Source organism: Sciurus vulgaris (assembly GCF_902686455.1).
Source record: "Sciurus vulgaris genome assembly, chromosome: 12".
In the NCBI taxonomy this organism is placed as follows: domain Eukaryota; kingdom Metazoa; phylum Chordata; class Mammalia; order Rodentia; family Sciuridae; genus Sciurus; species Sciurus vulgaris.
The window spans coordinates 25,456,994-25,470,958 of record NC_136473.1 but is presented as its reverse complement, the minus strand read 5'-3'; the positions used below and the strand labels follow the sequence as shown (position 1 = coordinate 25,470,958).

Below are 13,965 nucleotides of genomic sequence, written 5' to 3'. Positions count from 1 at the left end.
GATCAAAGAGACAGTTTTGATTGAAAAGAAAAAAGAAAAAAAAGCTACTAACCTTCATGTCTATAACATTATTTGTCCTTGTCATAATAGCTAAGAGAATGTACTAGCCTTGAGTTGCTTTTCTTTGTTTTTATGCACAACGTTCATTTGCATAGACATATTAATTCTTCACACTATGTCTTATGAACATTAACATATTTGAAACAAAAATAAATATATATTTGAAATTGATTTATATTACCTAAGAAATAGAAAGCTAAGAACAGGGCACAAACCCATCTTAAAGGATTTTTACAAATACCTCTCTATTAGCATGCTTGGTGTGTAGGTGTGGATGCTCTATTCATATACAGAATGTAGTTAGCAATCACTTCAACTTGCCTACCACACACTTTCAAGCTCAGGGGATGCAGGGAAAGTCCCAGCAAATGAAGACTAAAAGTCACTTCCTTTGGGGAGGGCAGGTGCTGAGGCTTTGTAACTCTCCAGCTTTTACCGTCTCAGCTACACCCGTCTCTCGTTTTGTCTTTTTTTGTGTGGAGGGGGATGGGGTAACAGGGGTTCAACTCAGGAGCACTCAGTCACTGAGTCACATCCCTAGTCCGATTTTGTATTTTATTTAGAGACAGGGTCTTACTGAGTTGCTTAGCACCTTGCTGTTGCTGAGGCTGGTTTTGAACTCACGCTCTTCCTGCCTCAGCCTCATAAGCCACTAGGATTACAGGCATGCAACACATGCCCAGCTTCATCTTCTACTATTTTTGCTTTCTCTTTTGAACATTAAATATCATTATACTTTTTATTTCTAGAGTATCACCATCAATTATATTTTTTTGGTCATATAACTAATGCATGTCCTCTTTCAAATAACACCATACCACTTCACAAGTCAGGCAGACAGCTTAGACTAGTCCCAATTCTTCCTTCTCACCCATTATAATACTGTTGCCATTCATTTTACTTATCCATAAGCTCTAGTCACTGAATTGCCCTTCTCAAATTTTCCTAATTGGACTCTTCAAATGCTCATTCTGAGGAGACCCAGACATGACTATCAACAGTTTTACCATCCAATACATATCATTCTAATAGCTTGATCCACTCAAAATAAGAATTATTACATTAAAGAATATTCTTCCTCTGAATGTTATGCATGTTAGACATAATCGAGCCCAAGTACAGAAAGTAGAAATTTAAAGAGAAAAATGTATACATTTTGCCAAATGTAAAATACTTTAGTCATGTTCTTTTATGTTAACTAGACTAACACATAGAAGGAGAGACCAGAATCACATTGCTATAATGTCTGATGGTCAACCTCTCACTGTCCACTTTCCAAATTCTTGACTTGTCATGAGCCAAAGCAACTGCCAGATGTGGTTCTGTATGGCATTTCACCAGGGCTGGTTGACTTGTCTACTATAATATATTCTATCAGAGTCAAAATGCAAAGCATGCCAAAATGGTCATTTTTAAAACCCATCTTTATTTTTTCAGAGCACAAAAAGGTAGAAAACTAAAATGAACCATTGGACACCTTAAAAATAATTACATTTTATACAAGGATTTCTAACATTGCCTGTAAACTTTCTGCAACAGCACCATCTAAGCTACTTATAAAATATTTAGATTCCTGAAGTCCATCCACAATCCTCTGGAATACAATTTTGGTAAATCAAGCCTAAGAATCTGATTTTAATGAATTCCCTAGTTGATCACTATGAACCAGTGTTCTAGATAATATTAATGTATCTTGTTATTTTCTTTTCAACCTAGCAGATTTAAAACACTCCCACTTCTTTATTTCTTCCAAAAATAATTATCATGTGTGGGACATGATAATTCATTAATACTTCAACAGGTTCCTCTTGCATTATTTTATTTCAATGAAATATTTAGGTACAGTTCTTCTATTTACCCTTTGAAAGCTTATACTTGCTCACTACCCATACCTACTTTTTAAATTGCATTTACAATTGTGAATCTGACATGCACATAGCACTTAAGCACAATCAGTATTAAGTTCCTCAGTATTTATATTTTATAGGCTTTGTGTTAGCAAGTAATTTCTAGGTTTTGTGCATACAGGTAGTAAAAGAAACACAAAAATAAGCTGGTGACTGAGTTATACTGTCGGGTGAATTTTAAATCTTCAGGGATTTTTAAATAGACCAATTTCATTGGCTTCACAAAGCAACACGCTCATCTACAAATGATAGCAACTCAACCTCAGCCTACAGGGAGTTAAAACACAAACTGTGTAAACAAAAACCAGCTCTCAGGTGAAAACAAACCAAAATTATTACCCACCTCCAGGACTGTTTCTAAGTCACTCCATTCATTTGAAAACCACCAGGGGAGGGGGGATGTCTTTTTGTTTAGAAAAGAATGAGAGTAAAAATGGAAACCCTCACTTTTTGAAAAGAACTGCAACCTTTCAGAAATCCCAGCTTTACATGGGTTACCTAATTATATGCTGTTCAGCCTAATGACTGCGTGAAGAGAGGTGAACGGCACAAAGGCAGCAGGAGCAGGACTCTGAATAGGGCCCCATCATCCATGTAAATTGCAAATTAGAGGCCAGCATATGTGACTCAAAACAAATATTAAGATTGACATGAGCTGTACATTCAAACAAGAGAACACCACAGAGCTACACAGGAGAAAAGCACAGGAGCTGATCGCAAGTCAGATCTTCCAGAACACTACTGCTTAGGGATATTCCACAGGAGAGGGGGCTTATGTCTGTGGACAGGCGAGAGAAGCAAGCTCCTGGTTTCACTCTTGCAAGGACGTCTGAACATGCGTGGTATGGCAACACGGTTTCCTGAGTAGATGACTCATCTTCCTGTACCTAGATCACCGTTAGCTTTAAGGAAACTCATCTGACAGTCCTCACATGTTTTCTGCACTGTGGACTTGCTCCATTTTGGCATGGCATCAGAACTCAGGAAGAGTCAAAAGGTCATGCAATAGAAGAAGAGCTTGGAGGTCAAAGTGTATGTGCAGGCATGCACACTTGCATGTGTGTGCCTCTGTATTTCCCGAATCGATTCGATCTAATGCTAACCATATTGGAACAATTGATTGGACACCATTCTTCATTCTTCTCATGACAACATGGCAATCGACATAATACTGTTTCTAGTAAGAAGAGAGAAAGGAAGAGATTCTTGAAAATCATTAACCCAGAATGGGTATAAGCTTGACAGTCAATGATTATTTTATGTTATTTCTTTCAATGTTTTGTTCCTGCTATGTTCTCAGAGCACAGGAGAGAACAAAGAAGAAAGAGAAGGAAAAAGGAAGGAAAAAGGAGCAAGAAGATAGCAGGTGGAGAAGGTGAGGAGGAAGAGAAATCAATGATATTAAAGGTGGTCTCCATTTTAGACTCTTCAGTATGCATATGAAGGACTCACTTACTTCTGTGGATTTTCTTTTCAAATGTCCATAAGATCTGTTCAACTGAGTTCCCTTCTTACTTTTCTATTTCAAGTGTATTCTTAATCTTTAACTATCGAGTCTTAATAATGAACATTAGAAGCATTTGAGTACCTCCCATGAAGGAAACAACTGGAATTTGAATGGGTACTGCAGTGATCTTACAAAAATGACTTCAGGAAAAATAATATCTCAACCATACTTCAGACTCCCCTAGGAGAAGATGGCATATTCTTCCATTTCTCTAATTCTTTTATTATATATCTCAGTGAAGTCTCATCATTTTCTTCTATAGGTCCTGCACAAGGCAAAATAGTAATTATCATATGAAGATCACTGTTATATATTTATCTTACAGTCAAGATGATCAGCTTTATCTTTTTCACAGTATGTAAAAACATATAATTTCATCTGCAAATGATGATTCTGGTCTCTTCCATGGGGACACAGCATTATTACTTTAAATGCCTGATTACTTCCTTTTGCCTTTTAACTGAATTTAACAGAATTTCTTTGTCCTTTTCCACATATCTGGGCCATTTTCTTAAATTATTCCTTTTTTAGTAGATATGATTCATTTTTTCCCCTAGAACTTTTTATTTGGAAACTGTGCCTCCTTAACTCCAGGTGACGAGGAGGGGACCTCAACCTGCCTTTCTGTAGACAGAGGTGGCCACATGCCCTGGGCTGTACAATCAGGTTCCATGTCCACTTAGAAACCATGATTTTAAAAGGCACACATATCCCAAGCAGGACCAGAGTCATCCAATGGATTCGAGGCTGAGTCGACACACACTTTCCTCAGGAATCAGCTGCTCTGAGGATGATTTAAGCTTGGAAGCAGTGGCTGTCATCTTGAATCCTCACAGACACTGTGTGAAAGAAACATCACACAGCAGCAAGCAGAGTGAGATATGGGACAGAGGAGGGTTTCTGGTGACACTGTGGTGGCTCTGGAACCCGTTGTGCCTGGAGGTAGCCCCATTTCATTTCCTAATTACAGTTTGCCCTCAATATCCCTGGCTTCCACATTTAGGACTCAACCAACCATGGATTGAAGAAATTCAAAAAAGAAAGTTGTATCTATACTGAACATGTACAGACTGTCTTTGTATCATCATTCCCTAAACAATACAGTATAATGACTGTTTACATGGCTTTTATATTGTTTTAGGTATTACAAGTAATCTATAGTTGATTTTAAAAAATATACAGGAAGATATGCACAGATTACATGCAAATACTATACCATGTATTATAAAAGACTTGAGCATGCCCAGATTTTTAGTATCTTTAGAGATCCTGGGACCAATCTGCTGAGGATACCAAGGCACAACTGTATATAGACCAATAAATTTTTCTTTTACTCCAACCAACTTTAGATTCCTGTCGGTAACTCTAAAGAGATCCATTTCCTGTTTTTTGGCAGCAACAGATCTGTTCTGTTCTATACCTCCAACACAGAATTGTATTCCATTAAATTTTGTCTTTGAATTTCTTTCTTATCTCACTATGTTCACCTTTGCCCTTGTATTTTCATGTCACTTCATGGTCTTTGATTCTACTTCTGCTTCATAACAGCCACGTCTTTTGCATGCTTCCTTCATTCCTGCAGCATGGTCCGCACACGTTAGGCACTGTTCTGTATCCTCTTTGTGCATTAATTCGTTAAACTCTAAACCCACCCGTTGTGCTAAGTTATCTGTACTCAAATGGGCTCTGCCAAAGCTCCCTTCCCAGGCTGAAGCTACACCCCCTCACCATCCCCTTCCTTAGAGGATTAGACTTGGCCAATAAACAGAACTCCTATGAGATTTTGAAAGTGGAACAGATGCCTTTACTCTCCAGGTACAGCCAGACACATGTGTGTGACCCAAGGATTCACAGTGACCTTCCAGCAGGCTTCCTACTTTTACAACACAGTGATTTGAGACTCCTTGGTAGGTGAGTTAATAAACTACACAGAAGCAAAACCTCCACAGACAGTCCATGAAGTGAAAGTGAAGCCCTTGTAGATGAGAAGACTGGGCTCTGGGGAACGGCAGCCTCCCTGGAAGCCACAGACAGACAGACAGACAGACACCTGGAGGGCTGAGCACTGCACAAGCAGGAAAGCCTTGAGGGAATGAGATCCAGCTGGGCCAGGACCAATCCCTCCACTGCTCTGGGGAAGGTTAAAATGATTCTTAGTGAAAAGAAACTAGAACAGAAGTGAGCAGTGTAACCTGTGTAGACTCACAATCTTGAAGCCCAGGTTCAATCATTCTCAAGAAAATCTTTAAATCTTTTATCATCATCATAACATATATCACATTAGAAATAGCCCTCCAGGGGCACAAGACTCTCATCTTTTTTTCTGTCTCTCTTTTTGTTTGTTTGTTTGTTTTGGTGGGTTTTTTTTTTTTTTTTTGGTGTGGTGCTAGGAATTGAACTCAGGGCCTTGAACATTCTAGACAAGGGCTCTACCTCTGAGCTATGCCCAGCCCCTCGAAATTCTTTTATGAAACTTACTTAAATGTTATTTTCTACAAGAGAGTATGAACCTTTTTAAATATAAATCTTGTTTTCTATAAGACAATATAAACTTTTCAAAAATAAGTGAACATACAATTTGATATTATTGAACAAAGTTTTTAATTGTCTAAAAGATGGAATAAAATCAGTTACATGTAAAACAATGGATCATTATTATTGTCATTTTATATGTCATATGTCATTGTATAGTTGTTATACATTTTCTTATTCATGACTTAATTTTACCAACAACACAATCTCATGAAGAGAGCAGAAGAGGTATTACTAATGATTTTAGCTTAGAGATGAAAAAGAACACTGATATATGTATTTTAAATACTGAATCCACAGACACTGTTACTGTAAGTCACACTGAGGAACCACACAGAGCTATAATTGTTTTTCCAGTATTATTTTACTGATTTATCTTTAAGCCTTTTCACTTTCTGATGAAACAGAAATTTGTCTACTGATAAGGTTTTATTAATTTTAAGACAGTACATAGATCATTCTTGAAAAGAACATTAAGTCTTGTTTCCTACGCTGAATAATTCTTTTTAATACATGTTGAATCGATTACCAATACAGTGTTTGGGCAAAGTTTACTATTCCAATTGCATCGCAAATCAGTATAAACCATACTACTTATAAAACTTAAAATGGTAATTTTTGTTGGACTTTCTTGAGAACTACTGGACTTCATGCCTCTGATAAGATGGATGAGAACTAATAATGTAACTGAGGTTTTCATTACGAGCCCATCTTCAGGGGAAAGTCACAGAACAGAATACCTCCAGTTTCTCTCATTACATTAGAAAAATTTGGCAGGGTTACATCCCTTAAGATACAAAAGGATTTAGATTGGTGGTTTTTAATCAATTTTTAATTATAGTATCAACAAGATACGTTTAGGAACTTTTTGAATACACCCTCTGACTGAAACACTTCTCAATATTAATTTCATATTGATTTAGCCCTTTTATAAACCAATTCTCTTTTAATTATTTCAAATGAATGATGACATCACCCTAACTCTCAAATCATCCTTTAAAAACTGGAGGAGGACCAAGTAGGCCTAATATTTTATTGAGCGGTTCTTCTGCCGAGTCCTTTACATATATTATTTAATACTTGCCAGCCCTGGGAGATAGGTGTCCATGTCTCCATTTTACAGAGGAGAAAACAGAGACACAGACATATTAAGTAACTTGTCCCAGGTCATCCACAGGACATGTGGCAAAGCCAGCATTTTAAGCATGGTCTAACGCCAGTTTTTTTGCTTCATATATGCTAGTGTAGAGGATATTCTAATAATTTTCCCCCTTTTTATGATCATTAAATCTTAAAGTGATACAAGAGATCCCTGCCCCCAGGATACTTTTCCCCTTGGCATTCTCAATTATTCAGAGGTGAGAATTCAGTTCATAAATAAACCTCTTTCCCATCCTCTTCTGCTCATTTACATCACTGAAGGTGTAAGGGAGAGAAAGAATCTGAAGAAAAATCACTCCTCTTGACCACTAATGACCATTTTAATAAAAGGTAGGACCAGAGAGAAGGCAAATATTAAGTTGTTCTGAGTGGCAGTGATTCCGGTTTCTTGGTTCTCTAACAGAACTTAGGAAGCTGACTTGATTTTGGTGCCACCATAAACCAGGTAAGCCAAGGTGCTGGCTTTCATTGTTTCTGGGTTAATTGTATTCACATCTGATGGTACATTTTTATTTGAAATTAAGTCACTCACTTATAGCCAGAGTGTAAAGTGAAAGTCCATGTCACAAAACAGCAATTAATTCTACTAGTCAATTCTCTGCCATAAGTTTCTTCAGGCTGATGTTTTATGGGAGAGAGAGTTTTGTCTTTTATGGAGATTCAGTGGATCTGCCCGCTGAACCAGGAGATGTTCACACTAGCTCTCTTTGCAGCTTTTAAGATCAATCCTTAAATTTCATATTGAAGAGACAACAAATGTATTACTCCAAGTGGCTTGGCTCTGGAGGAATAGCAACTACTTCACGGGTAGAATACAAATATCATTCTCACTTTAAATCTAAGTAAATAGTCTTAAACACTTTCCAAATCCTATTATATGTACAAACTTTGCATGCAAAGGTTGAGCCGAGTTGGCAGAGGAGTGTAAGTAAACACATCCTTCTCCCGTGAGCACACACTGTTGAATGGAGGAGAAAAGGGCTTCATTCTCTATTCCCTCAATCAAAGACCTTTTAAAAGAAAAGGCAGAGTTAAAATAATAAGCCCAGTTCTATGACAAGGAACTTCTGTATTTGAATTACATTGAATTATAGAGTAAGAAAAGTCCTCCTAGGGATCCATGTAACACCAGTCGCCACCCCAGGACACCAGCCCACCTTCCACCTTTGGTCTTTTATATGAATTCAAGGTCTCTTCCGCAACAAAATAGTGAGAACTCAGGTGTTTCGGTTATTCTTTCCTGCAGTGCATCTGAATTCAGATGATGTCTTAAGATGCTACTCATTTTTAAAACTTCATTTAAAATATTGACTAATCACCAGTGACCTTTAAGAGGGAGATAGCAAGGTACAGCAGAAAGAGTGAATTCCAGAGTTTGATTCCCAATTCTTATTTCCTTCATCTACGAAATGGGAATCAGTACAGGGTTCTTGTAAAAAATGGAAATGATCAAAGTCTTGGCACAGAGCCTGGTGCATGGCTGAGCTGAGTAAGTAGTAGTTATGATTATTATAGTCTTTCTGTAAGCAAACAGTTCTTATAAAGCCTCTCCTTAAAATAATAGCCCTGATAATAACTGCAGACATGCAGCTTCTTCATCTCCTGTCAGGCCTAAAGCATCTTAGAGAAAGGCTTTGGTATCAGCATATGTTTATACATGTGGGTTAGTATGTTAAATTCCTCTCTGGTTTTTACTTAAACATTGACCTAATGCAATTTAATATCAAATAGCTCTTGCCATACTGCAGAGAGATACTCTGTATCTCTGGGCCCTGGAGGCACAGAGTCAGCAAAGCTGCTTCAATAGGACTGAGTGACAGACTCTTTTTGAGATAACAAAGATAGATCAGGAACTTTTCCAAGAAAGGGTGTTTCTTAATCTAACTAGGACAGGCACCTTACCTTAACTGATTCTAATCCATCAAGAACCTGACCAGCAGTTCATACATGCCTTTTGGAGAAAAGAGAATTCATGATACAACAAGTTTCTGCTACAAATTTCAGGAACAAATTATTCTTCTAGGATACCAGGAGAGTAGTGGTATTAAACAAATGTATGCAAGCCTTCATGGGCCTGGGAACTTATAACCAAAGAAATTTATTTTCTACAAACTAACTTTCTTCCTCTTTGTACTGTTGCTGCTAAGTCAATCATTAGGCATCTGTTGCTTCAACATTTCATATCTGTTGGTTCTTAAATTTAATAATGATTTGATCCCCAACAAGCAGTTCAAAAGAAAGAGCAGTGGCGTACAATCCAGCTAGTGCTCACGGGTGATTCTTCCATGGATTGCTGGCGCTCTTTCCTGCAGCATTTCTGTGACTAGACCAGAAACCCTGGGCTTCCACATCAAGTCAAGGAAGCTTTAGAAATGTTATAACCCAATTGTCTTCTTCAAGCAAAATTTCTAATGTCTGAAAATACGTGACAATGTAGAGGCATTCTACAAGGTTTAAATGACTACCTTAAGAATAATTCAAATGTACCTCTTAATGATAAACCATAAAGTCCTTTTTGGAATAGAAGTGTTATAATATTTAAATCTCAACTAAATAACCCCAAGTTGTAATGTGGGTCAACTACAATTTTCCAGAAAACGGTGAGGAATGAGCTTGCTTACATTACTCTGGTGCTTATTGACCTCCATGGCGTGTCTGAGCTCAGGTGGCTCCTTCATGTGGGCATAATCTGAGACTCCTTTGGCAGCATCATGCTTCTGCTTATAGGCAACCTTTAAAAGCACAAAAAACAATTAGTTCTATTTAGAGGTAGCCAAGGCCTAGCATGTACAAGGCTGGGGTTAGATCCCCAGCACTACCAAAAAAATCAATAAATAACGTTTTTAAAAATCCTACAGTAGTATATAAAATTCTTAACTGTTAAATTCCACTGTTTTATAAGGATTTTATATATTTAAATACCACCAATAACAGATAAATTTGCCTGAGCCTCTGTAACAAGATAATATATATAATGCTTTCATCTCAGGGCTTTGGTTAAGATTTCTAACTCTAATTCTGTCATTTATTTCAAAACAACCTTAAAGCAATGATGAAATTCACCATTCTGTTCCTCTAGCTTAAATCTCACCTATAGTTTTGGTAAATCTTCCACATCTGAGAGCTTTCACAGTTACAAATGTTCAAGGTTTAAATCTTGAGAAAACAACTGAGCAGGTAGGGGGAAATTATGGAATGTGTAAAAGTGAGTTGCTTATTTTTACATGAATGGTTCTTATTTTATGTAGACACAGCCATAATATAGTAGAAACCTCATTAAATGACCAAAGCTTTAGGAGAAAATATAATACGCAGATGAAATTCTCAGGTTTGTCAAGCCTCATTCTCCATCAGGGATCTGAACATCATACCAGTTCCATCCATTACCAATCACCTGGTTCAGTTTTCTTCGTAGTGGGGTGAAGGCGGGGGTGTAAGGAAGATTTTTTAAAAAACAGCATCGACTTAATATCTGCTCAGTGAATGAATAAATGAATGAATAACCATGAGTGAAAATAAACCAACAGATGAAGAAAAGAATAGCAAAATTAATTTTAAAGTATATTAAGGGTTTAATAATAAATGTGGGTTGAGTGGAGTAGGAATTATGAGGGACAAAAACAAATAAAATAAAATAAACAGCAACCTAAAAAGAAAAACTAGAACACTCATTGCCAAGAACAAAATACGGTCTGGTTTTCAATGACAAAGAATATAGTTAAACTTAAGAATTCTTTGCCAATTCTTGAGCTCCTTGAGAGGTGAGTCTATATCTTAACACATCTTTTAATATCCTGTGCCTATCACAGTAAATGACACAGAGAAGAAATGCAATAAATATATAGTGAATGGTTGAATAAATGAGTTTATTCAACATTCTCATAACCCTCCACTCTTCGTGGGCTTTCATAGACAGAATTAAACACCCATTTAACTTAGATAATACACTTATTTAAAGGATTAGAGTGATAATTATAAAATTAATTTTTACAAATAAAATCAATGACTCTTACCATCCTCCTCTCCCCTGCAAAACCTCCTCTCTGGCTCCCCACTTCATTTTTCTTTAAAAACATCTACTGAAAAACTCAACCTGGGGCAAGAAGTCTCTGAATTTTAAAAGCTCTGGCTGAAACCTCTTCCTTTAATCAAACCCCATCTCTCTCCCCAGAGTTAGATTTATCCAGTCACAGAGGAAAAAGCCTAGTTCGCAACAGGGAATTTCCAGTGGGAAGACAACTAGCCATTGATGACTTCTGCTCTTCCAGACAGTCTGCATGGATTAAAGGGTTGAACCCCTGATCGTCCAAGAAGCCCTCTTGAATCCAAATCCCAATTTATCCATCTCATTCCAACAGCCTGACTTAATCCTATTTAGAATTACTTAATTTAATCCAGGTTATCCTCCTCCACTTGCCAAATGCTATTAATGCGTTCACATGTCATGACAGCTTCCTTTTGACAGCTATGTTGAGATTCCTGTCAATTAATGCACTTAAGTCTCATTCAGTCCTACGAAGCCAGCTTCCCACATCCAGTCCTGTGTGTTTGGTTGATTACCAGGACTCAGTCGCAGCCCCTATGTTGCTCCAGGTATAATACATCTCGTTACAATCTGTCCATCAATTTACGCCATCAAGATATCTAATTCTGATGAATATATCTTTACATTTTCACCAATTACTTATGTTAAACAGGAAACCTCTTAAGGACCCCCAATGCAGGGTAAGAAGGTCCATTACCTCAGTTCCAGTACATATTACATTATAACTCTGAGGACAGGAAGGGGGAGTAGTTTAATGGATGTTCAAGTCTAAAAGGCAAGGAAAAACTTCTGTTGAGATTTGTTTCTTCCTCTTAAATAAGAAGAGGTAACATACGCCAATCTCCTTTTTGAAGGACGGCTGGTATATTCTGTATTTTAGACTGATGATCATGCTTGCGACCTTATAAACAAAACCAATACAGATGATCATTTTGTGAGTTATCATAGATACGGTTGACTCATCGAGCACAATTTTAAAAAGCACTCTTTCTTAAAAAGGCTACATAATTTTCTACTTGCAGCTTTAAAATAGTCTTTTCATTTATAGCTGCCACTAAGTACCACTTTAGAATTAAGACTGAATCAAACTGGAGGCAGCTGAACTTTAATTTATCATATTAATTTTCTGCCTTAAAATAGCTAATGGAAAATTATGTCAAGCTAATAAATTTTCTGACAAATTTGATTTTCTTAGGATCTGTCATTATTATGCGATATTTCCCTACATTAAAACTGTTTTCTTCATGCTTTGAGAACTTAGATTGCTATGGTACTGGACATCCAAAGAGTGGGAAGAACTAGAAATAGCCTTCTATACTTTATATATAAATGTTTATATAAGCAATGTATACATTTTTCATATATTTTATCTCCTAGATTTTTATATCCCACATATACATGTATGTATATATGTTTGACTTCTAATACTTTGTAAGTACTATATAGGTAAATGTGCTTTCAATACCATATCATAGATACCTCTGAACTCTGGAAACAGGACTCCATAAGTACTACTGAAAAAAACCATAAATTCCCATAAAACTTCTCAGTTAGGATGCCTGAGCAGTCTGTATTGCTTCTCTGATAAGGAATTATTTAGCCTTTTCCTGAAATAGCCTTGCAGAGAAAGATCCCATCACTTCAAGTCACAGTCCATTCCATTTCCAGGTTCCTTTGGGATCTTCGTTTATAAATTTTTCTAATGGAGAACAGCGAATAAAATGGTATCCTGAAAACTTCACAACTCTCTCTTTTTTTTTTTTTGCAGGGGGGTGGGCACCAGGGATTGAACTCAGGGACACTCAACTCTGAGCCACATCCCCAGCCCTATTTTGTATTTTATTTAGAGACAGGGTCTCACTGAGTTCCTTAGTGCCTCACTTTTGCTGAGGCTGACTTTGAACTTGAGATCCTCCTGCCTTAGCCTCCCAAGCCACTGGGATTACAGGCATGCATATGACCTAGCTCACAACTCTCTTTTTTAAAGGTGCTTCTTCCTAACTGTCATTTTCTAAAGGAAGCATAAATCTAACTGTTATGGTTTGGATATGAGGTGTCCCCCAAAAAGCTCACGCATTATTTAATGCAGTAATGTTCAGAGGTGAAATGATGATAGCTGTAACCTCACGGATGGATCAACCCATTTTTTGGATTAATAATCTGAATGGATAACTGTAGGCAGGCGAGGGTGTAACTTGAGGAAGGAGGTCACTGGGGGTGTGGTCCTGGGGATTATACGTTGCCCCTGGTTCCTCACACTTGCCCTCTCTGCTTCCTGGCTATCATGAGCTGACAGCTTCCCTCCACCATTCCATTCCACCATGATGATCTGCCGCACCTCAACCCCAGAGTGATGAAGTGGTCAACCATGGATGTGAATCTGTGAGTGAAAACAAACTTTCCTCCTTTAAGGTGTTCTTGTCAGGTATTTGATCACAAACAGCAAATACACTCGCTGAATTTTTTTACTCTACATTGAATTTAAGCATTAGAAAGACTGTTTGTTTTTGATAATAATTCAATAGTTTGTCGACAACAGTTTGTCAAGAACTTTCATTAGAACTCAGCCATTGAAGATTAGAATTCATCTAATATTCTAAATTAGGTTACCACAACTCTGAAACTTTTTGGACACAGTAAAAGAAGAGTTGTCTAATCATCACAGACACTTGCAAATACCTCTGATTTCCAGGTAAACCTGGAGAATAACTACTTTTTTAGAACAAGTATTTTAACAGTAATAAAATTGATGC

The 13,965-nt window shown here is 37.2% G+C and overlaps 1 protein-coding gene and 1 long non-coding RNA gene across 10 annotated transcripts in view; one reads left to right on the top strand and one right to left on the bottom strand.

Moving 5' to 3' along the window:
* NEBL (nebulette) overlaps positions 1-13,965 on the bottom strand; it is a 127,433-nt gene that overhangs the window by 84,958 nt on the left and 28,510 nt on the right. For all 9 annotated transcript variants that reach the window (XM_079106313.1, XM_079106320.1, XM_079106314.1 and 6 more), the window contains one exon: positions 9,789-9,899. In XM_079106313.1, the coding sequence (XP_078962439.1) occupies positions 9,789-9,899 (111 nt within the window). The remainder of the gene's footprint in view (positions 1-9,788; positions 9,900-13,965) is intronic.
* Positions 5-13,965, top strand: part of LOC306641289 — a 263,290-nt gene continuing 249,329 nt past the window's right edge. Inside the window, exon 1 of the long non-coding RNA XR_013758109.1 lies at positions 5-5,799. This is a non-coding gene — a long non-coding RNA (uncharacterized lncRNA). The remainder of the gene's footprint in view (positions 5,800-13,965) is intronic.